The sequence below is a fragment of the Triturus cristatus genome, chromosome 9 (assembly GCF_964204655.1).
Source record: "Triturus cristatus chromosome 9, aTriCri1.1, whole genome shotgun sequence".
Classification (NCBI taxonomy): domain Eukaryota; kingdom Metazoa; phylum Chordata; class Amphibia; order Caudata; family Salamandridae; genus Triturus; species Triturus cristatus.
This window is the reverse complement of record NC_140592.1, coordinates 151,755,398-151,780,136: the sequence shown is the minus strand read 5'-3', so window position 1 is coordinate 151,780,136 and position 24,739 is coordinate 151,755,398. Positions and strand designations below refer to the sequence as shown.

General features: G+C 43.6%; 1 protein-coding gene across 2 annotated transcripts in view; it reads right to left on the bottom strand.

The window, feature by feature from the left end:
* The window catches only part of CACNA1D (calcium voltage-gated channel subunit alpha1 D), a 1,031,608-nt gene that overhangs the window by 698,167 nt on the left and 308,702 nt on the right, over positions 1-24,739 (bottom strand). For both annotated transcript variants that reach the window (XM_085624624.1, XM_085624625.1), the window contains exon 10: positions 1,534-1,621. In XM_085624624.1, the coding sequence (XP_085480750.1) occupies positions 1,534-1,621 (88 nt within the window). The remainder of the gene's footprint in view (positions 1-1,533; positions 1,622-24,739) is intronic.

Here is a 24,739-nt window from a genome sequence, read left to right as displayed (position 1 = left end):
CAGGGCGGGGGGTTCTGGGTCCCAACCATAGGGCCGAAGAGGGCTGTGTATCCCTACACTGCCCCTTATGGTATTATTATTATTTTTTACATCAGGACAGTGGACTAAGTCCCAGAGTCCTGTAATTGTTGCCAGTGACATTTTTCATATGCTGCTGGTATCAAATCAGGGTGCTCGCTCATGCAGGAGCCTGACTCTCCCCAAGTGAGATGGCTCAAGAGGATAAAAAGCTCCCTGGGTCAATCAGGGCACTCTAATTTTAAATTTGGGCTCCCGCAATACTCTCTCAAGCCTCTCTTGGACCCAGCCGTCCAGATATACCATTATTTTTCAACCTTAATTTCTGAAAAACTACTGGGCAGATTCATACCAAATCAGAAGAAGCAGAATCTGTGGACCAAGATCTAGTTTCCTGCCACATTTTCTGTAATTCCGTTCAGCAGTTTTTGCAGTAGAGCTCCTTAAAGAAGTCTATGGGAAATGCATTGTGATTTTGCGTTTTGGGACCCCCCCCCTTTTTTTCTCACCCCCTGCTTGACGAGTTACCCCAAAACTTTCACTGCACAAGCTAGTAAAAAAGTAGCACCTTTTTCTTAAGTTTTGTGGAAATTTGTCAAAAGGTGACAAAGTTATTAGCAACACAAAAAACTTTTTTCTTATGGAACAGCTGACCTAACTATAACTACCCAGGTTCATAGATGTGAAGGTAAGAATAATAACTAAACTTACCTATAGGTAATCACCTTAACAATAAACTTGTAGTAAATATTCCGCCTTGAAGTTTTTGGGAGGTAAATCTTAAAAATTTGATATTAAGGAGGAACACTATTATAAAAAGCTGTAGTAAATCCATTATAGGGTGCTACTTAAGACTTGCCTGTTGTAAACAAGCCTGCAGCTGTAAGCAGTCCAGAGCCTCAAGGTTTTTAAATCAGCAAAGTGTGTTATACAAATGTTTGAGTTAAAATTATAAAGGTAGAACATCTCACCATTTGCCAATAAATGTGCTTGTTCTGGCACCAAGATGTACCAGAGCATGCTAAATAGTGTTAATAACAGTGGGATAAACAAACCAAAACAACTTCAAAACACAATTTGGGTAACAATCCCAGGATTCACAAACCCTTGAGGCTACATATAATACTGATGCATATAAGACTTGGATTCCCGCTTATAAGGGGACCTAAGCTTATCGAGACATAACAAAATGTAGCTAGTAAGGCTTCATTCACAGGACTACTTCACAACATTGACTGCCTTAGGCACATTAGCATAGCCCATAATATAGCCTGGTTGTACTGAATGCTATGTGTAGTCTGGAATTACCCCTGCAAATGACTTGCCAGCTGACCATACTGGTTTGCTATATCATCTATATGAAGAAGCATTACTAGGTTTTTGTAATTATTTTCTGGAAACTTTTATTTTAGAGTAAACACTGGCAATTTGAGGTGGCTTGCAAATATACATAGTTATGCAATTGGTTCTCATAAATATTTATAATGTTGCACCAAGAACTGGATCTGTACTTACCACATGCTGCCGCAGCACCCAACATTTTCGACATCTCCAACCACGTTTTCTGTGTTGACAGATTCCGTTTCACTCGTGGGCATGCTGGCTGTTGTAAGAGAAGACCAGCAGATCAATACATTATACATTATTTAGCATATATAAAAGGTTAGGTACATACGTTTTGAAATGTCTAATATTTGTTATTTTAAATTGCTCATTGCCTAGCCGCACAATATAATAAAGCTTGTGAAACAATATAATCAAATTTACCAAAGATTTTGAAAAACACATTCTGTTCAAATATTTAATCTGAAATAGAGGCGAATTAAACTCCCTTAAATTGCAAATATGAGCATACTGAAGTAAGCTTTGGCCATTTGCTAGTGGCATGTTTTTTTGAAAGCTAAAGGATAGTACATTAGAGAAAATGGAAAAAGCGGTTGAATTTAGTATTGCCTTTGACACTCAATTATTTCACTTCAAACTCTTGGTAATATTACAAGACAATAAATATTACAAATGTAGGTGTTTTATTTATTTATTTATGTGTTATTTATTTATTTGAAAGGTTTTATATAGCGCTGGCAAGACCAGGAGGTATCAGAGCGCTTTACATGAGTATCAGCCCATAGTTGCACATCGTTACAAGGATTACACAGTATCAGAGTAAGACTACATAGTTACATGATAGGTCCCGAAAAACAATAAGGACATATTTCTAAGGGAAAAAGCAGGCAAGGGGAGAGATTCAGGGGAGAGGGGGTATGAGCAGGGGAAGTAGACAAAGAATGAAGGAGGGAAAGAGGAGGGGGAGAGACAAAGCATGTAAGAGGAGAGGGAGGGTGACGGGGGCACAAACCGGTAGACGAGTAAAAGCTGCGTCCAAAGTCCAGTAAGCTGTGGTCCCAGGGGAAGTGGTATCATGCCCACATCTCCATTGCGAGAGGCTCCCTTTACGCAGTGGACTCTCTCAGAGGGGTCTCTGATACTCCAAGGCCTACCTACTGGATCCTTCCCCAACAAGGGGAGAGGGAGTGCTTTGGCAAGGGGCGCCATACCATACCTCAACTGTGAGTGGCTCCCTTGGCACTGTGGACTCTCTCAGAGGGGTCACGGAGACTCCAGAGTATAGAAATTGGATCTTTCCCCAACAAGGGGAGAAGGAGTGCTAAGTCAAAGGGCACAAGGAACAGGGAGGAAAGTGAGACAGTGTGAAAGAGGGAAAAAGCAAGAAAGAGGACAAAAGGTGTTAAGGAGAGAAAGAATAAGAACCACACATATATATTCGCAAAACTGTTTTTGATGAGGATTAACTGTGAGTTACTGCTTTTTACTAGGTTAGTGCCCTTCAATTTCAGGTGCTTTACAACAGTTCCAAGCTTTATTAGAGTTTCCGTTGCTCAAAAGGGTATTATTTCTCGTATTTATATATTTCCCCTCATATTCATTGCCTGATTTTGACTGCGAGAGAGTGTCACTCATAGTCGTTGAATGTCACTCACAATTACACCGAAACCATGAAAATATCACACATAAGTAATTCGAAACCTTGGCAGCTATGACCTGGGTGGTCCTATGCTAAAGCGTGGTGCCGTGGGCTTCTGCTGTGGCAATGTCATCAGTGGGGGGCACCTCCTCTGCAGGCTCCCTGGTAGGCCCCCCGATAACAGCCTTATGCTCAGCGGGTGTTGAGACGCGGCCGCGTCAATTTTATGGATAGCGCTCTGACCCTAGTGTGGCATCGCCGCTTGTACGTCCGTGGGCGCCATTTTGAAGGGGGATGGTGTTTCCCGGTTGAGAGTGCACTGTGTCGGTAGAGTCTAGTCTGTGTGGCGTTTTTGTTTTCTTTTTTGATTTTGGTTCACTAAACTACATACAACCACAAAGCTGCCTTTGCTATGCAATTTCTGCATGACATATGCCATATGAGCGCTTTGAAACGGCGGCGTGAAATTATTACAGTGTGACTTAAAGCGCAAACTATAATTAATAAATAAAATAAATCATATATACAAGTCAATAACTCAATCGGCAGACCATATTCTCGTAGCCTGGTCAATTAAAGTGTTTTAAAATTACAGTTTCAGGATTTCGGAAGCTGGAAGGAAATTCTGAAATGTTGCTTACCTTACAATATTTTATGCCAACATCTTTCTTGCTTAAAGTGAGCAGATGAACGAGCCAAACAAATGATTGTTTTCCGTAACTCACTGTTTTGGGACAGGTTTTTCTGGCTGGAGCACCCAAAGTAAATTCAATACAAATATAACACAAAGTTGCAAATCAAATGAAACTTTGCAAACCTGGCCACGATATGGTATTGAGCAACAAAGGATTTTATGAGACCCATGTAAAAATAGTTGTATATTAATATACATTTAACCTTAGAATGTCAGCAAGGGACAACATTGTACACGCCTGCCATGTGAGATTTCCAATTCTACCTTGTGCCTCAGTGTGAAACAATCCTTAACCTGGCTTTCATCTAGGACTTTGTGATTCGCTGTAAAGTGGAAGCCATGCTGCCAGAAAAATGCTCCCATCTGTATTCTCACAGAGGTTGCAGTAAGAACACATTGTTGTTCAAGGGCAACAAAAGGATTGCCTCAGTGAAAAGAACTGTACAGGTACTTCTGGAAATGGTCTCCAGGCCTACCTGCTTTCGCCTTGAGTCTATTGCCTCAGGGATAGGAACTGTACAGGTACTTCTGGAAATTGTCTTCAGGCCTACCTGCTGTCGCCTTGAGTCTATTGCCTCAGGGATAGGAACTGTACAGGTACTTCTGGAAATGGTCTTCAGGCTTACCTGCTTTCGCCTTGAGTCTATTGCCTCAGGGATAGGAACTGTACAGGTACTTCTGGAAATTGTCTTCAGGCCAACCTGCTGTCGCCTTGAGTCTATTGCCTCAGGGATAGGAACTGTACAGGTACTTCTGGAAATGGTCTTCAGGCCTACCTGCTTTCGCCTTGAGTCTATTGCCTCAGGGATAGGAACTGTACAGGTACTTCTGGAAATTGTCTTCAGGCCTACCTGCTGTCGCCTTGAGTCTTTTGGTCATTTCTTTTAGCAATACTCTCTGATGTTACTGGTTAATGTTCTCCTTCATGACTGCTTTGCCCAAGCACCTGCATTAGTTATATGTATCTCGAGCGCAGGCACATTATTTCCTGATTTGCATAGGGCAATTACCCCCCTGAAAATAAGGGAATGACCTCTTCACATTGTTCAGGCATTAATTTCCTGGTAATTACAGAAGGAACTCCACACATGCTTCTTACCTTCCTCAGTGATATTAATCTACCCAGGGAGAACAAAAACAGGCAGAAAATACTGCCGAAGTGCCTACTGTGCCCATGGGACAATTTCTGTAATACCGCCCAGCTCAAGTGCTCTATTTTTTATGAATCACAGAAAAACCTATAATGTTGTAGCTCTGCGACCTACTGAGTTGAATGATGCTTCTTTCCAGTGGAGCTGTGACTGTAAAAGGCCTTCTTTTAAATGTAATTTAATATTCAGGAATACTACATGTGTGGTTCTGGTGTTACTGTCCGCTTGATTGTTGTATTTTATGATGTTAAGAAACTGCACATATTTGAGTAAGGTTGTCATGCCCCTTGTCAAAGCATGATCAAATCTTCCCTGCACTTGTGCAACAACTCAGTTTTAGGCACATTCTCAGTAGAAGCCCCGTTTCAGTATCATCCTTAAAAAAAAAAAAACAGAACTTGAATACATCGGCATACATGGGCTAAAAAGTTATCCCCATGGCCATTCCGCATTGTTGTCAGTAAATTTCAGACTTTCTGATCACATAACAGTTTAATGATGGAGTCATCCACATCTGTGCTGAGGAAGTGCTTTCATTCATCCAGCAGGTAGGCATGCTCTAACTGACTTCTGCTAAATGAGCAGTAGGGGCAAGATGAAAGAGTCACACCTTAGGGGTAGCTGGCATTCATTCCAGAGGTGGGTGGGTTTGTTGGTTACCACCTCCTCTAAATGGATGTTTCCTCTAGCAAAACTGTTTCATAGTCTTTCTGTTTTTACAGTAACTGTATCCTTTAAACTGGAATTTGGAAAATAATCCACTTCTAAATAAAGAAGGACAAGAGGTTTCCATCTTCGAATTGTAATCATCTTGAAATCCAAAGAAAGTAAACCAATGAGGCGAGTAAGTATAGTTTTTTAGGTTGAGCCTAGACAGCGCATGCGCTGTCGCAAGACCTGTAGTAAACAGAATATGGAGGGTAATCTCTCCTGCTGCTTGCCATTAGTTCACTCTGGCAAAGCTCTTCTTATCTGGCTCATTGTTGGCTGGCGATCCGATAGGTCACTTCCGTTTTTGCAGGAAGCAGCACCGACCAACTACAGTTTAGTTACGCTGTAGGTTGGTATATCTTTCGTTTTGGGACTACTTCATATTTTTAGTGTCCCCAGCCTCGTAAACAAATGCTTGTTCCTATTGCGGTCTCGGGAGACACGAGCCACAACTGTGACTACAGCAGCAGTGCTAGCTGCTCGGAGTTCAGATATATTGAAACATGATGGAGGGGCGGGTCGGTGACAAGGCGTGTTCTGCCCTCTGCGTTTGCAAGTCTCACGGTTAAATACTTAAGTAATTAAGCTTATTTTTATCCCGGGGAATGGGGGCTGTAAGTGGTGTCTTTCTTTTGTTGCACGGCGACCGCTTCACGGACGGGTGCCACACTTCTTTTTTTTGTGTGTGTTTTACCAGTGCACAGCGGCTGTGCCATGTCAGCTTCTCTTGAGGTCTGGTTTCTTAGTTTATGTGCGCTGCCGGCGCTGGAAACTCTGGATGCAACTTTTGGTTAAGGCCGATGCGGCCACTCCCTCCCCTGGACTTTTTCCCCCTGTCATTGCTGGCTTTTAATTGTAGGATTTCAGCGGAGTGTTTAATAAACAAGTAACCTCGCTTTTTGCTTCGGCACTGGAGGCGTGTAGTGGTGCGTGTTTGTTGACATGAAGCATGTGTGACTGTCTTGGTGTAAAATAAACATTTTAATAGACCCGTTATTGACCACTTCCCTCGACTGTTCAGTGTAATCCCAGTACCACAAACCAGTGGTGTGTTAGGGAGTTTGGGGGGATTACATGGTGTGGTGGTCACATGGTACATTGGTCACTGAACAACACTCAACGGAAGCACAAAATCTCTTGCACTTATTTGAACCAACTTCCTAAGGCCACTAAACCTTTAACTTTACCCATCGAAAGCGAAGGAAAGCAGAGCATTTCATTCCAGTACATTTTATTTCATATCATGTTATTTTATTTTCGCCCCGCGCAGCTCTGTTTGAAGGTTTGGAACTGCAGGTGAGTGTGTGAATATTTAAACAGACTAACACGTTTTACCTCTGGTCCTCGCTAGAGTAGCATAGATCTCTCATAACTTTTAGACATGTTTACTCCTGAAAAGGTTTGTGTTTGGTGTCAGAGTTGGTCTCTGCAGCTGATAACATGACCCGCCACAAGTCCCACAGAGCAGCTCTCAATCGCCGTTTACTCAACTCTTTTTGGCTCTTCTTCAAACAGAGGAGCAAAAGAGGCCTGCCCAGGATCACACAGAGTGATATTGACAGAGCGGAGGATAATCTCAAACACTGGTTTAACCAAGATCACGCAGAATGTCAACTGCCCGACTAAGTTTAAACTGATGCAGGTGGAAAGGATGTGATGTGCCCCGGATTTTTATTTATCATTTTTTTTTTAATAGGATGGACATTACCCAAAGGTGCCAGAGTGCTTATAATAGAAATGGATTAGTACATACTGTACAAATTTACATAATACGAAGATGTTACTACAGTAGAGTATAAGAGCCGGGTATTACATTAGGCACAAAATTACATTGCCTCAAGATGTAAGTACATTAAAAAAGCCACACACATTGGAGTACAGTGTAAGTTGCAGTAGTCATGAAATGTGAGTAACAGTATTTCGACTAGTGCCAAGATGGAGTCTAATGGAATGGATTAAGTGCAGTGAATATCAAGGAACTGACTGGTGTGGCGAGTAAACTAGAAAGGTGAAACCTAGGGAGGAGAGGTTATCTAAAATACCCTTGAAGGAGAAGCACTTTCAGGTGGTGCAAAGGTTCAGCGGTAAGGAGTTCCCTATTCTGGTCCCGCTTCTTGAGAAGTATTGAACCGTGAGTCGTTCCTTTTAAAGGTTGATAGCGGTGGTGCTTCAGCATTTCTCAATGGTCTAGTGCCCCCAGATATCTTACGTTTGTCAGCAGGGTACCGTGGAGGGGATGTGTGTAGGGACTTATGAGTCATACAAGCCGTCTTGTATATGGCCCTAATGGTCAGGTATTTTACTTTACCAATTGCTCTGGTTTAACTCCTATAAGGTCCCAAAGGCGAGACCTATTGGCTATGACAATGCTTGTTTGCTTTGCTTTGCTAAAGATATCACGTAGAACAGAAATGTATTCTCCTGCACATATGATATTTTCCGAAGTGATTATACCTTGCTTTGTGATCTGCTGGAAGTCATCCTTGTTTTCTTTTGTTAGATAGTTAACTTGCTTATTGGATCCCTGGGGTGAGATTGTAGTGACCCAACAGTGCAGTGTGGGTTTGAGCTCACATACAGACCATTAACATATTTTTCTACAGGTTGACTGGTGTGTGAGTCCTGGTCAAGTAGTAAGCACAATCCTAGTCCGGGTGAGGCACAAGCACACCCCAACTCCTGGTAGCTTGGCACAGAGCAGTCAGTCTTAACTTAGAGGCAATGTGTAAAGTATTTGTGCAACACTTCAAACAGAAAACCTGTGAAAACACCACGCAAAAAGTATCCCACACCAGGTTAGTACATTAGAGCAGAATTTAATAAATAAAACAAGACCAATACAACAAAAATCCAATCAGTAGAATGAGAGTTATGGATTTGTAACAAATAAATTGCAATATAGCACCTAAAAGCCTAAAGCGCCAACCGCTGCAATCTGTTGGCGCTGGACCAGGTCAAAGTTAAAAGTTCAGGCCAATCGTGATGGAGCACGGATCAGATACAGTCCCAAAATAGTCCCGCTGAAGGTTTACTTTCTCAAGTTTTGTGTCAAGAGTCCAGTATGTGTTGAAGAGGTGCAGGAGCGCATCGCTGGAAGTTGTCAGCGGAGCACAAAGAGCAGGACGGCCGTCACGGATGGACGGGATGGTGCTTTGCGCTGACTGTTCCTTGCGAATGCTCGATGTTGCCATGCAAAGAGACAGGCTGGTGGCAGCTCGCGCTGATTTTCAATGTGAGTGGTGCGGATCGGGTTTTGAAAAGGCACATGGTTGCAGAGAGCCCAAAGGCTTGAATTAGGAGCCCGCTGAGCCACACCAAGGGTCCAGGACCTGAGGGTCAGGAACTCGTTAAAGAAAGGTCCAGAAGCTGTGGGGAGCCTGTTATGTCCATGAGGCTCAGATCAGGAGGCCAGCAGACCAGCTCTTTGAGTCACTCTGGGATCCTGGGTTCAAGATGGCTTGCAGGAACAGTTCTTTTTCCCCAGGCAAGAGGTCAGCAGGCAGCAGGTCAGCACAGCAAGGTAGGAGCTCCTCCAGGGTAGCAGTCCAGGAACTGGGAGTCTTTGTAGCAGCACAGCAGTCCGTCTTCCCAGCAGAGTATCCACAGGGCCAGAGGTGTACTGAAATGGTGGTGTCTGGGGTCCTTCTTTTATACACTGGTGCCCTGGTTCTGAAAGGTGGGAGAAGCTTCTAGACAGACGGTGTCTTTGAAGTGCATGGAATTGCCTACCTCCCCTGGCTCCAAGCTGGCTTAAGTGACAATACAGGGTCATTAAGCCCTGTGTGTGGATATAGGACACAGCCTATTTAGGTGTAAGCAAGGCTGGGCCCGGCTCTTCCCGCCCATCGTGGCCCATCTGATCATACCTACGCTCCCATTGCGTGTGGCTGTCTAGGAGGAATCCACAAAGCCCAACTGCCCAACCACACCCAGTTATGTGGTCAGAGATAGGCTGCAGGCACTAAATGGCTAAGGCAGGAAAATGTCAACTTTCTAAAAGCGGTATTTTCAGAATTGTAATTTAAAATCTGACTTCACCATAAGTTAGGATTTTAAATAATGATTCCAGAGACGACAAACATGACCAATTATTTCTTCCCATTCGCAAATTACACTTATTAAATGTAATAAGGCAACTCCAATGTTATCTTTCGGAAGGTATAAGCCTTGCAGTAGTGAAATATGAATGTAAGAGTTTTTCACTACCAGGATAGGTAACACTTAAAAGTGCACGTCCTATACACAATTCTCAAACAGGCTTCTAAAGGGAGGTTAGCCAGAGACAATATACGTACGTTCTGTCACATAGTAGAAAAGACCCAACGATCTATATATCCAGCTGCTGCAATAGCGCTTGATGTGGAAAATGCCTTTGATAAGGTCTTGAGGCCATTTCTGGAATCAGTACTTGAGACACACAAGTCAGGTGCACCATTCATAAAAATTACTATGGCACTATGTGCCAACCCGATGGCGAGAATCAGAGTTCATTGCAGACTGTCCTCTCCCTTCAGCCTATATCAAGGTACACGACAGGGATGCCCCCAATCACCACTATTTTTCCTAATATGCATTGACCCATCACAGCAAATGCTTATTATCTCTTTCGAAATTAAAGGGTTTCACATTGGTACAACAATATACAAAACAGCCGCATATGCAGATGGACATCCTTATATTCTCTGATGGCATTGAGTAGCCATACCAGCGATCACTAGTATTGTTCACAAGTTCTCCTTGGTATATGGGTACACCTTAAACAAAGACAAAACTGAGGTTCTCCCCCTAAACCCTCATTGCTTACCTGCACACTTTGGGGTCTAAAATGGCAATTCAAATTCATCAAATATCTGGGGACTTGGTTTACCAGTGATTTAACCGAAACACTATGAAATAGGAACCCAAACCATATCTAAAGTCAAAGACCTTCTCTTCTCTTGGTCCCTGAAACACATGTCATGGTGGGGCAGACTTCAAGCCCTCAAAATAATGATAACCTCATTGGCCAATTTAGTCACATTTATACTTCCAGTGAGACTATCACCCACTTTCTTTAACACCATTGACAAACTAGCATCAACCTTCCTATGAAATGGCAAAAAAGCCAGAATTGCCTACAGGTCCCTTCGATTAGACTTCACACTTGGTGGCTTTCAAACTGCAGAAGTAAAATCACTGTCAATCAGCTTTCTTGGTGGGCTATTGCCAGACACATCTGCTCACCCTCTCTGGCTAGATTTGGAACGTACATTATGCAAACCATACCACATCACTTCCATCATCACTATGCCGAGACACACCTTTCAGCACTCTTGCCTGATATTTATAGACAATGCTAAGGTGCTGAAACTATTAGCTAAACAGATGCCAAGCTCTATTTCTCACTCAACACTAGGTCCGTTTATGGCATAACCCAAAATTCAAACTGAAGAAATCACTAATGTCGATACTTCATGGGATATCAACGTTATATGGTTTATCTGATACCCATACAACGATAACACCCGTCCCAGCTCTTTTGCAAAACTCCATTCTATATTTCACCTGTCCAATCTCAATTTTACGCCTTTCTAAAACTTAAAGTTAAATTATCTAGAATAGGCCCATTTGACAGCCTCTACATTGTCTCACGCCTGAGAACATGGCACTCAGTGAGACATATGGCATTGAAAACATACAGAGTCTTAACCTGTCCAACACCAATGTCACAAACAACACTGCAAATAAAATGGGCCAAACACTTCGGAACCCTACACATAGCTTATCGTTCAGAAGAAAACTGGACAAAAATCTGTGACACATCATTACACAACAAAATTGTCCTCTCGCTCACACAACCCAATTTTGTTTACTATAAATCTCCTTTATAAAACACCTGTCTAATTACATAAATTAAAATTACGCAATAATGACAAGTGCTGGAACTGCAACCTGTCACCTGGGGCAACGGAGCATATGTTTTTTAGTTGCACTCTCCTAGGCTCATACTGGACATTGATTGAGGACCAACTACCAAAGATATTTAGAACACTGATTAACTTAAATTTCCCAATGGTTGTCCTGTCCTGTGGGCCTCACCAACTACTCTACATCTCAACACACAGGACAAGAATTACTTGACCTTTTACTGACCACTGCCACCAAGATTATCCTCACGGAATGGAAATCGTTCAATAACATATTCTATCACACTTGGAGGGCTTGAATAGCATGCCTCAGAAGTGCCCACTGCTTCTAATAACACCAAGATATCACAGAAAATATGGAAGATATTAGATAAATCTACGGAACATGAAAATATTTCTCCTCCCAGCTTTGACTACCTTTAGATTCTGACAACTAAGACATACAGATCATATCTACAGAGACCACCTTGACATTACACTCGCTGCCCCCCAACCCCCCACACCACCTGTCTTCCCTTCCTCACCCTCATGTTGGATTTTTCTTGCGATACAAATTAAGATTTGGAATATATGCTATTTCTGTGTATATTTGACGTTTGTCGTGTATAGTTGGAGATCACTATTTGTACCCAACCACTGTTTCTCTTGATTGCGTTTTGTATTTGTTGTAACACCAACCTTATCCCAGGTCCAATCGACCCAACTATGATGCTATTATCTATGATCGTACTCTCATTTGCCTATACAGAACTTAAAAGCAACTTATGTAAGAAATGTATTGACTATATTCATACCAATACTTTCCTTTGCTTTTGTATGTTACAATAAAACTCTTTAAAGATTAAAGAAGTTGTCCTACCTTTTAAATGCATTGCACCCTCCCCTCTGGGCTGTCGTATATGTTTTCAAAAGGAATATTTGGTCCTGGCAAAAGGTTTATTTTGTCAGGTTGAACTTACAGTTTAAAACTGCACACACATGCTCTACAATTGCAGACCCGATACAATCTTAAAAGCTACTTAAGTGGGTGGCACAATCAGTGCTGCAGGCCCACTAGTAGCATTTAATTTACAGGCCCTGGGTACATATAGTATCACTTTACTAGGGACTTATGAGCAAATATGCCAAATGGGCATAAGCCAATATTACCATGTTTTAAGGAGTGAGCACATGCACTTTAGCAATGGTTAGCAGTGGTAAAGGGCAAAGAGTCCAAATGACAGCAAAAACTAGATCAGAAAAAATGTAGGTGGAAGGCAAAACATTGGGGGGCAAGAATAAGGCTAATAGGTCTAATACTTCTCAATGTGATCCAGTCTTGTGCTCGTCTTCCCTGGCAGAGCTGTAGAGACGTATCCTACTAAAGAGTATGGAGCTTCTATCTGAGAAATCTGTCAACAGTAATAGCAGCACTTGATTTAATTTCTTGTCTTCATTTACAGGGAACACTAGACTAGTTGTAAGAAAAGAGCCCTTGAAGGGTAACAAGTTTCCTTGTAACCCCATAGGCGACTACATGAACGCCCATGATGTCATCCTTCGGTGAAATCCATGAGGGAATCTATTATGACATGCATAGATGAGAGTCACATTAACTAAGCACTAACAAAATCTAGTATTACAGATTAATTACATGCACTGAAAAAAAGTAATTAGGGTGAAGTAAAGTTGCTTTAGAAGCAACAGATCTCTTCTTGCCAGCTTAAGCACCTTTGAAATTGACTGGAAACAACTTTTTGTTGAATGATAAAGTCACTTTAAATATCAACATGCCTAAAATTCAATGGTTAAGGTAACTATGCATCCTTAATTTACATCCCATGCATCTCCACACGCACTCTCCTACTAGGCCAAATACTCTCTTAAGTGTTGCATTATCTCATTAATACTTAATCAGTATTAATGGTGATATAATCAGCGAGGCCATCAATGATAACAATGGTAACCTATTTTTATATAGTGTTTACAATGTTTATGCATTTCTCAGTGGAGTAAAAAACAGACACTACTGAAGCAGTCAACTGATTATCTACAGAAGGATGACAGGCGGAATGTACAATGATTGTTTATAAACACATTTCTATTGGTTTTAGACCACAATGAGTGGCAAACGTGAAACAGTTGACACACATTAATCACAGTACAGAAGGAGAGACAACATTTACACAAAACAGCGGTTCTCAAGTCATACATCATAATTGGAGAAATCACCATTTAGTTTACTATTCTACTTAAAATTGAAATGGATTGACACAACCATTTCCTCCATACCTGTCCATGCTTGTGGGACAGCACCTTGCCTCATAGACGACAAGCTCCTGCTGTGCGCACCAATCCACCCCTGACCGCAAGCCTGTCAAGGTGGGAGGAGCCGAGGACACCCATAGAGCAGTGATATCACGCTTGGCAACCAGGAGAGTGGTATCTAGGAATAACTGCTCAGCTCTTGTACACTCAGAGCCCTCAAACACACCAAATATTAACGACAGGGTGAAAGGGGAACCTCCCAGCGAAGGACGTCCTACAGATCCAGGAAAACCATGGTTCAGTAGTTTGTAATCACAAAGCACAACCATCCATATGATAATAATCAGCCAGATCCATACTACATCGGGGGCATGAGGAGCTAGGGCGGAGGCCCGTTCGATACATTCGGGTCAGAGAGAGTTAAGCGTAGTAAAGGTAATATATTTGAACCAACTACGGTCAGGTGGAAATAGTGAGCTTCCTCAGGGCTATCAGGACGTCTTGCCGATCCTCATCCTCAATAGGACCCAACCAACTCTGCCATCGGAGTCTAAGATGCTGCAGCGTACCAGGGGAATTGAACAGTGGCCGTCCTAGGATCCAAAGCATGGAACCTACTACCACCCCACCTGAGGTCGCTTGAGACAGAGACTCTGTTCAGGAAGGACCTGAAGACCTGGATATTTGCTGCCCCAGAGGAACTATGCCTCTCTCTTATCTAGGAAAGCAGTTGCCCCTCCCCTCCTCTTACCTCCAAACCCCCACAGCGCCAGGATGCTCCTCACGGAGTGACAGCCCGCGCTCTATAAGAGATAACTTACATTACATTATCAGGGTACGATAGATTTGGGAAATTCAACCACAGCTAGGTTACCCATAAGAAGTTTGGCCTCAAGAGGGTTGAATTCAGGCAAGGAGTCAGAGCCTAAGTCATGAGCGTGAAGGGTATGTTGGAGTTGAAATGTGGCCTGAAGGTGCTGAAAGGAGCGTGCCGGACCAGACGTCTCCCAATTCAGCCAATAATATCCCAGCTTTTAAAGGCCTCAAACTTTGCCGCCTCCCCCAACCAGGTGCCATGCCAGTGAGGTGTCTGCTGCGTGAGTTTGCCATCCCATTGCACATGTCTAAGCAAAGCTCTCCAGGCAAGGAACACCACTTGAGGCATGGTGGAAGGGAGTGGAGAGCCATAAAGCAGGGCCAGCAGGCGTGGAAAACCCAGCATGGATAATTCTAGGCGATAAGCAGGGTCAGACCATCCCTCATTATACAATTGTGAATAACAAGAATGTGGGAGGCCAAATAATAAAGATGAAGATTAGTCATCCCAGAGCCACCATCGTGGGGAACCTGCTGACAGTGCAAGAAAGCAAGATGGGGTTGAGATCCATGCCACAAAAACGTTGTGGTCATCCCATCTGGAGCTCGAGATCATGTCCACGGTAGGTGGATTGGTACATTTTGAAAGAGGTACAGAAACCTTGGAAGAATCATCATTTTATATAGAGCTATGCGCCCCATAATATTCAGGTGAAGTGATTGCCATATAAGGTCAGACTTTGCCCTCTGAATCAGGCTTTGGAGGTTAAGGGCCCAGGTGAGTTCCGGGTGTAAAGTGACCCAGACACCTCAGTTTTGAATATGAGCCAGCAAAGAGGAATATTTGTCTGCCAGTCAAAAGAGTCTCTAGATGAGGCCAAAGGAACCAATACAGATTTAGAGGGTATCATCTTGAGACCTGTGGCTGACTCAAAACATTGCAACTGTAAGAGTCAACGGGGACAACTCGTAGGTGGGTCAGCTAAATATAAAATGACGTCATCTGCCAATAGAGCTATGCGGGCCTCCTGTTCAGCATTCCAATTCCATCCCCGAAACTGGACAGCCGCACACAAAAGCCGAGCCAAAGGCTCAACTGCAAGTGCTAAAAGGAGGAAGGACAGGGGACAGCCCTGCCTAGTCCCCCACTCTATGGACAAGGACGCAGAGAGAACCCCATTAATCTGGACACTTGCCATGGTATTGGAAGAGCAAGAATGAAACATTCCACAGAATCGAGGTTAGACGATGGCCCGTGTGAGCACTAATTGAAGGTAGCCCCAGTCCACCGTATCAAAGGCTTTTTCAAAGTCAATAAAAAGGAGAGCCAGATCCTGTGGTAAGCGATGATGGTGAGCCAGGGCCACGTGAAGCTGGCAGTGGCAGTGCAGTGTGCCACAGGTTTGCCACATTGATTCGGATGGACCAACATGGCAAGGATGTGCTTGAGCTGGGTAGCCAGCATGGTGGCAAAAATGTTGACCTCGCTATTAAGTAGTGATATTGTGCTGTAGTCCAAACGAGACAAGGGGGTTGCGACTTGGGGGGTCACCATGATAGTAGCTGCATCCAGTTCTGAAGGAAAGGCGCCCTGTGGCACTTCTCCTTGTAAAGGGACAGCAAGTGGGGAGTCAGTGTTTCACAAAATGTGGTATAGTATTCTGTGGGGAAACTGTCTGGTCCAGGGGTTTTCCCTGGTGCCAACCCAGATAGGGCCTCTCCAACCTCTCTCGGCTTTAAAGGGTTCATCAAGCACTCGAGTTTCAGTAGGAGACAGGAAGGTGAGAGGGACTGCAGCAAGGACGTAATCTAAAAAAAACAGGGTCTCTCCCTGTGGGAGCCCCATACAAGTGTTTATAATAACAGGCAAAAGCTTGCACAATCTCCGGAAGGGCATTGCAAGGGCGAACACTGTTGTCTATAATTTCAAGTATAATTCTATTCACCTCCTGGTGGGAGGCCAGCCAGTGCAGCAGTTTTTAGTTTTTGTACGCACAACCATAAAGCCGGGCGGTTGTGGCCCGTCAAAGCTGTTTGGCAGCTTCCATGGAATGAAGATGGATTTCCTTGTAAAGGAGACCAAGTTGTCAGGAGACGTTCTCCTGGGGATCAGATGCTAGACGCCTTTCCAAGAGAAGGGCATGGCCTCCAGCTAGGTGATGTCGGAAGTGCGAGCGCGCTCCAGTCCCCTTGTACGCCCCCTGGTAAAACCCCATATATGCGCCTTGATAGACAATGATTTAAACTTTATTCTCAGACGTCAAAACAGATGTCAGCAATAAGCACTTAATTCACTGAGCCAACTTGTTGCCAGCATCAGGGGTGTTGTGAACAGTACATGGCTTAAAAAAAGTAGTGTACAAACTAGTATGTCGTATGTTTAGCACATTAAAGGAATCACCACAGACCTGTGCACTCTATTCACTCTATGTACTGCACACAGGACATCCACCGCATACAGTGCTTGGCTGCTACCTAAATCACATGCTTAAGCAGTGCTTTAAATAGAAATATAAAAGTGCAGGTACTCACTTTTTAGAGTACCTGTTTGCTTCTGAAAAGTCCCAGTACCCTCCCATTAAATATATTGCAGCAGTGCTGAGAAGTAGAGGTACCCTCCATTTCAAATTAAGAAGTGCAGATACTCAGTAAAGCACAGTAAATGTCCATTTATGCACTGGGCTTAGGACATCCTCGGGAAAACTGTACACAAGGGACGTAGCAGAAAGAGAGTCATGTATCCTCAGTCATATGACCAGGTCCATCAAAATTTGAAATGTTAAAAAGGGCCCGTTAGACATGTCAGCCTTAGGTTGGTCTTTATCCAATCATTTTTCCTGTTTTGCCTCACTTTTTGCTGATCTATTTATGTTGAACCTGTGGCTCTTGACACTATACCTCTGCTAACCAGTGCTAAAGAGCATGTACTCACTCCCCTAAACATGGTAACATTGGTTCATCCCCAACTGGCATATTTAATGTACCTCTAAGTCTCTAGTAAAGTGCACTATATGTGTCCAGTGCCTGTAAATTAAATGCTACTAGTGGGCCTGCAAAATACAAAAAACAACTCTTATTATTAGGAATGCAACTGCATACTAGATGTAAGAACAAACTCAATCGCAGGATACAAGGGGATTGTTCAAGGATGCACTAGGGAAAGGAAAATAGGTAGCCATACATTGATTGTGTAAAACATTATCTGTATTTTTCTTAAAATAGAAATGTGCGACGTGCTATGTGTTCCATGTGAACAGAACCAAGAACAAACAATAAAGGACGTTACATTTATACAGACTGTACAAAAAAGAAATTTACTAGTTTACAAAACAGTGACAAATGACCATAGAGGAAAATTTCTAAATGCAACCGAGCCCTTTTATAAATTGAAGGAGTCAGATAATTGGTTATATTTGTATGTGTCAACGATGGTTCGACTCCCTTTGAAATGTGGAGTCTCATCAGGACGTACAGACAGTACGGACACCTGTTGATTACAAATTTATGGAATGTCTACTTAGTACAGGGATAAATGACAACAGTATGTCAAAATGTTTGCTTTTTTTGACACCGTACATGATGGAGTCATAGCAGAGGTAAACAGCATGCAGGCCACCAAAGTGCAAAAATTAAGGGGAAGGGTACTCAAATGGGGCATCCTGGGTGGGAACTGAATAAAAACACAAAGGCAGTAAAGGGTTGTAAGAATTAACAATAAACTGCATGTGTTGCCCAAGGGAACTACATAAAGCCTGGCACTCAAACACGAGATCATCGAGATTTCTTACCCCCAAGGAGGTGGGTCCGCCCGGCAAGCAAATGCTTGAAATGATAAAACCAGGCACCATGATCGGTGCTAAATTTGTGCTGACAGCGATGAAGGGTGCATACACTGCGCTGTCCAAAAACAATCCGGCAAGATCAGGGAAGGGGGGCTGCTAGGATCCAGCCTCGCCACTACGTCAGTGACAGCTAGAAGATGCTGCAGCGTTCTTAATTTTAACTGACACTGATGGTAGAGGAAATCGTGGCTTGGTGCAGAAGCGCTCCAGGCCTATGGTGTCTCAAGGTAGACAAAAAGGGTGTGGCCATGTGGTCACCATGGTTCCCTATACAATGTGGCTTGTGCGGCTGCATCGAGCTGAGTGCTGGCAATACAGAATGCGGATAGGGTACAGAATGTGGGCCGTCAAATTAATGAGAACGCTTGGTAGTAGCTAGGGAAAAAGGAAAAACAGGGAGAAGAATCATACCAAGAAAAACCGATCTTAAAGAACATGTGTAAGAGCAGGTAATGAATAAAGAGTGAAATAATTACAGTGACTGTTGTTACTCTCCAACACAATTATAGAAGAATAACAGGTACGAAATGGAGCGACATGTAAACTGTCACTCCAGCCCAGTTTTAGGTTGATGGCAGTGCCTGCATGAGGAGACAATATACAAACAAGTAGCTTTGCCGACAAGTAGCTGTTCTGATATAACTACACAGAGGCATAGCATAATGTCAATGACAGGAGAGGTCCTGGTCAGCTCAATTGGTAAGTTCTGCTACCTAGGTGCACCATTCCTCTGCGGTGTTAAGTCCTTGGTTTATGGAATTGCAGTATACAATCAATTTGCATTCAATTTTATGGAGAATTTGCGTGAGGTCACTGACTCTCTCAGGGATGCAAACTGGGTCAGTGTCCAGCCACATTAAATTGTCCACTGTGTGGGCCTTTTCCGCAAAATGGGCCACCATAGGAGCTTTAGTCACCGCACACCGCATGTGATATGCTGTTGACATATTCATGCTTTTACTGGTTTCGAAGTCTGCCCAATTTGTAGTTAAAAAATGACTTAAGGGTAACAGCCAAGCTGCCTCTAAGGTTCTGTTAGTCACGTCTTTGGTTGTAGAGTGAACCAAGTGGTCTTTGGTGTTTTTGCCTTTTTTAGAAAGCAAACATGGGTAATTACAAAAATAGATCTATGCTATTTATGGTCTGCTTGTTTCTGGTGACTAGATTGCGAACTTTGTTTGTATGGGGGCATAAGGTAGTAACACACACCAATTTATCCAGTGGCATGTTCACTTTGGTGCTAAATTGTCCTTCCTTTGGACAATACCAAGTACGCGTCAGAGTGGTTTTAACAACCTTTTTAGGATATCCCCCTTGATAGCAGTTTGTCTTGAAGTATTTGGGCCTCTCTAAAATAGTCTTCCTGGTCGGTGCAATTCCTACGTAGTTTCAGGAATTGTCCAAATGGTAAACCATCAGGGAGAGCTCTGGGGTGGTAGCTATTGTAGGCAAGTAGGGTGTTTCTTTTTGTGTGTTTCTTAAAAAAGGCTTGTGTAGAGTCTGCCTTCCCCTTGCTTGATAGTGAAGTCCAGAAATGCAATCTCTATTTTATGTGTCGAAAATGTGAATGTCAGGTTTTAAGGTATGCAATGAAGATATGGAAGATGTGTCCTGGGCCTGACCACATTTAGAAAATATCGTCTATGTAACATTTCCAACATGTAATGTTGGCTCGGTACCTGTTGGTGTCTGAGAGTACAAATCTTTGTTCCAAATCATTCACCAAAAACGGCTCCCATTTAATGTACCTGAGCACTGCTGTAAAAAATGGTTGTCATATTTGAAATAATTGTTCTGCAGTCCAATTCTCAAGAGTGATATAATGAAGTCCGTCGAGACTCATCTTGGTTGCTCTCACGTATCCAGTAGGCTTTTAATTATGCTGATGCACTCCTCTTGGGAAATGTTAGTCTATAAGGAGGCTATGTCTAATGTGGCCAACAGGTCTGTTTGGGCATCAAAGGGCATGCCCTAAATGAGGTTCACCATGAAGGTGCTATCCCTTACATATGTTTCTTGTATCAGTACATAGTCTTTGATAAAGATGGCATGTACTCGCCTACGGGGTTCCAAAATAGAACCACAACCCAACAGAATGGGCCTTCAAGGGGAGAGGGTGATGTTTTTGTGCACCTTGGGTAAAGTATGTAGCACAAGGACGCAGGGATTCTCAGTGTTGAGAAAGTTAAATTCTTTTTCTGAAATGAAACTTTGCTCTTTTCCACGTGTCGTCACATGCAGTATCTCACCTCTGATTTTCTCTAGAGGGTTACATGCAAGTCTTTTATAGTATTTTGTAACCGTGGGCGGAGAACTCCGCTCCGCCCGTGGAGTGTGTGGAGATTTGCCTACTCCGCGTTCCGCGGAGAATGTGGAGTAGGCAAATCTCCGCACACTCTGCAGCACACCGGAGTTGACCATCCCCCGCCTCCTCCCCATCTATTAAGAATGAATTAAAACTACATTAAATATTAAAGAAAAAAAACGTACCTTCACTGCAGCATCCCCGGGCTGCCGTCCTCCTCTTCCTCGCCGTCTCAGGGTGATCTGTACATGTGCGCGAGCCCACGCATGCGCATTCCTTGCGAGGAATGCACATGCGCAAGCGCATGCGCAGATCACCCTGAGACGGCGAGGAAGACGAGGACAGTAGCCCGGGTACACCGCAGTGTAGGTAAGTCTTTTTTCTTTAACCTTTAATGTAGTTTTAATTAATTCTTAATAGGGGGTGGAGGCGGGTGGCGGAGCAGAGTGGAGTTACACAGAGTTTGTCCCCAACTCCATGGACCTCCGCGAAGTCCCGCTCTGCCAGCTCCGCCCAGGGTTAGTATTTTGTACCTGAGATCGGTCTTCCTAGTTCCGCGGCATAGACAATATGGTCCTGAAAAACAATCCCTCCTCCTTTGTTAGCCGGCTTGACTATGATGGAGGGGTCATACTTGAGTGCTAAAGGATCCTGCCTTTCGGCAAGGGAAATGCTGTATGGAATAAAACTCTTGGACACTTTCATAGCGTCAAGCCCCTTTCATAGCGTCAAGACCCTCAAGAACTAATCTTTCAAAAGTAAGTAGCTCTGGTGGCATGAGTGTGTTAGGCAGGTAAAAATGGGAGGGAGGCCTAAGTCATGTGACGGAGTCAATGATCGGGTCACTCCTATCTGCAAAGAACAAATTAAGTCTGATCTCGTGGAAGAACTGCAATAGTACAGTTTTCAAGACAAAGAAATCTGTCCTCTCTGCAATAACATAGGACAGGCCCCTGCCTAGCAGTGAGATCTCTGTGGAAGAGAGAGTGTGGTGTGACAGATTAACAATGAGAATCTGTTGGGGGTTGTCAGGGCCAGATTGGGTAACTCTAGCTAAGGTCCCTCAGGGCCCCATCTGTAGTGCTTCCTCTAGGTTTGATGCTCTCCTGGGTACTGGTGCCATGGTCTACGCCTCCCCTGTCTCTGTGGCCTCGAACTACAAAAGGCTGGCCTGGGCGTGTGTCGATGCTACTGGGGCCCTCCTGACGGTCTGAATCGTCTGATCCTGCGGTGATTTGGAGAAAGTGACACACTGCTCTTGTACCTGCCCTACGTGTATGGTCTGTCTTGTGCAAATACAGTTGTATAGTACTAGTCTCGTAAGTAGGGGTATGCTTTTCCGTTGTAACATTTTTGATATCTTTGGTGACTTTATCTGCTTTCTTTTTTAGTTTGAATCTGTTGAATTCATCTAGAGGCAGACATACTTCAAGACAGACTACTTTTGAAGGCTATCCTAAAAAGGGTGTTTAAACCATGCTGAAACGTGCTTGCTATTGCCCAAGGGATGAATTGCTTAGCACCAAAGTGGAAACGCCACTGGAAGAAGTGGTGTGCGTTACTACCTTCTGCCACCAAATAAAGTTCACAATCTAGTCACCAAAACTGGCATATCATAAAGATCAAAAAACCCACTTTTCGAATATCCATGGTTGCTTTCAAAAGGGGAAAAAACATCATACCGGTGTAATTTCTGTTTGAGAAGAAGTAGCACTGTCACCTTTGGTACCTATGGACTTATAATAGTAAACCCTATTCAATGGTAAAGTCAGATTTATTATTACAACTTTAAAAATTCTACTTTTAGAAAGTTGGAATATTTCTGATCTTATGCCCTGTGTGCCTGCTGCCTGCCTCCAATGCACGTCTGATGTGGGTGACAGCTGGGCCTTATGCATTCCCTCTGGACAGTCACACACAAAGTGAGCTTAGGTGTGCCTGATGGGCCACTCACATCCTGATGGGTTAACCTGGGCAGGATAGGAGGGAGGAGCTGAAACACCTTAATGGGCTTGGAGGGTGTCTGGAGCCAGGGCAGGGAGGGAGGGCATCTGTGCACTTCAAAGCCCTTCTTTTAAGTCACCCCTACTTCAAAGGCACCACTGGGTATAAGAACTGGATTTCTGACCCTACCAACTCAGTACACTTCTGGACCTGCGGCTACTCTGCCAGAAAGAAAAGCTGCTGTGCTGCTGAAGTACTGCCACTCTGCTGGACTGCTGCTCAAGAACAACTGCTTTTCTCCTATGTTGACATGCCTGCTGCCTGCTGCCCTCTCTGCCTGGGTGAGAAGGACTGGACCTACACCACTTGCATCCAGAGGGACTCCAAGGGTTTGTCTGCTTGCTCCTGTTCTGAAGTCTCAGGGACATAAAAGACTTCCAGCAACCCTGCACCAGCACCTGGCCCATGCCATTTGTGAGTCCTACTCTTTCCAAGTGGTGCCAATCCAGTCCTGGGCCCTTGGAAGGGGTTTTTCTGTGCTGAACCAGCAAAATCCATGCATCGCAGCCCTTGCGCCAGTCAGAACCGACACATATCCTTCGACGCTGACACATTGTGACTCAAGGACATCCCAAGGGAAAGCTGTGTGGCTCGACGATAACGCATTGCCTTCATCGTAAAAGGTGCGCCGCCGATGCTTATCCAACTGCGCAGACCAGAACTGATGCATCACCTACATCCGAAGGGATCAACGCTGACGCATCGCCTCCTCTGCTCCCCAGATCGAATCTTCAAAATTAATGCATCCACCGACCAAAGGTACTGTTTCAGCAGGCCAAGGCTGGTCCATGTATCTGACCTGCACTCCACTGCTGTCGGCCTAAACTTTTGGATTTGACCCGGTCAAGCATGATCAAATAGCCCCGGTTGGCACTTGATGTCTCTAATCACTGTATATAAGAATTGGACTTCTGACCCTACCAACTCAGTACACTTCTGGACCTGTGCATACTCTGTCTCTTCAGTTAAGCCTGCCAGCTCTGTGCCAGGCTACCAAAGGGTGAGCACAGGTTAATGTACGGTGTGTATTCAGGAGAAATTCCAGTACGCTGGTTTCATGGTGAAAATTCTTTATATGAAAGTGTTGTAACTCATTTGAAAATTCTGAGTTGGATTGTAAGAAGGTGACAAACAGCTAACACATGTTTTGCCCTTCTACATGGCCATCCGGCCTGGGGCTTCCTCAGGGCTGTACATATCCACAAAACACATTGAGATGTAGGGCCAGTGCACAGTACTACATACCACTAGACAGGGACACATCACCATAGAAGGGACACATCAAGGATATAAAAGAAAGTTATAACACAACATAATCATAAACATGAACACGCAACAATGCAAGAAACAAATACGAGTGAGAACAAGCAAAACGTGCAGAAGTTAATAAGGTAAGAAATTGTATCGATATCGCCAGATATATAAAGGGACCATTGGAATTTCTCCTGAATAAAACGACTACCCTGACTTGTCCAGACAACTCTTTTTGGAACTCTCGTGTGATTAGGGGGTTAGGGGTTTCCCCCTGTCTAGGACAAGTACTGTAAAAATATACTTGCTCAATAACATACGACCAGTAAGGGATTGGGACCCATCACCCCTTTTTCTACCTCTATAATTTACGGTGTGTAACTGACCTACCGTGACTAGGATAGAAGTCCCTACTTAGACAGGATGCATACCTCTGCCAACTAGACACACAATTTCTAGCAGAGCCTATTTCAATGAATAAAACAAATGTTGTGCACTTATTTACTAATACTGTGACAAAAATTAGCTAGCTTGCATTTGCAGTCTTATGTATGTCTCTGACTTTCACCAGGAGCTTTTAAATATATGAATCACTCTAACATTTATTTGGTTGTTTGGAAAGAAGATGTCTAGCAGCAGAACTGGCAAGCTCTCTGGTACTGTTCATCTGTCCCTTCCCCTCCTCATCTTCTAACAATTACATGACAGCATTTCTGCTTATTTTTTGAGCTGCACATATGTACTGCCAGGATAAACAAGCATTCAAAAACCAATACGTTTCAGAAGGAAAATCCGTTGCCTTTGCCAATGC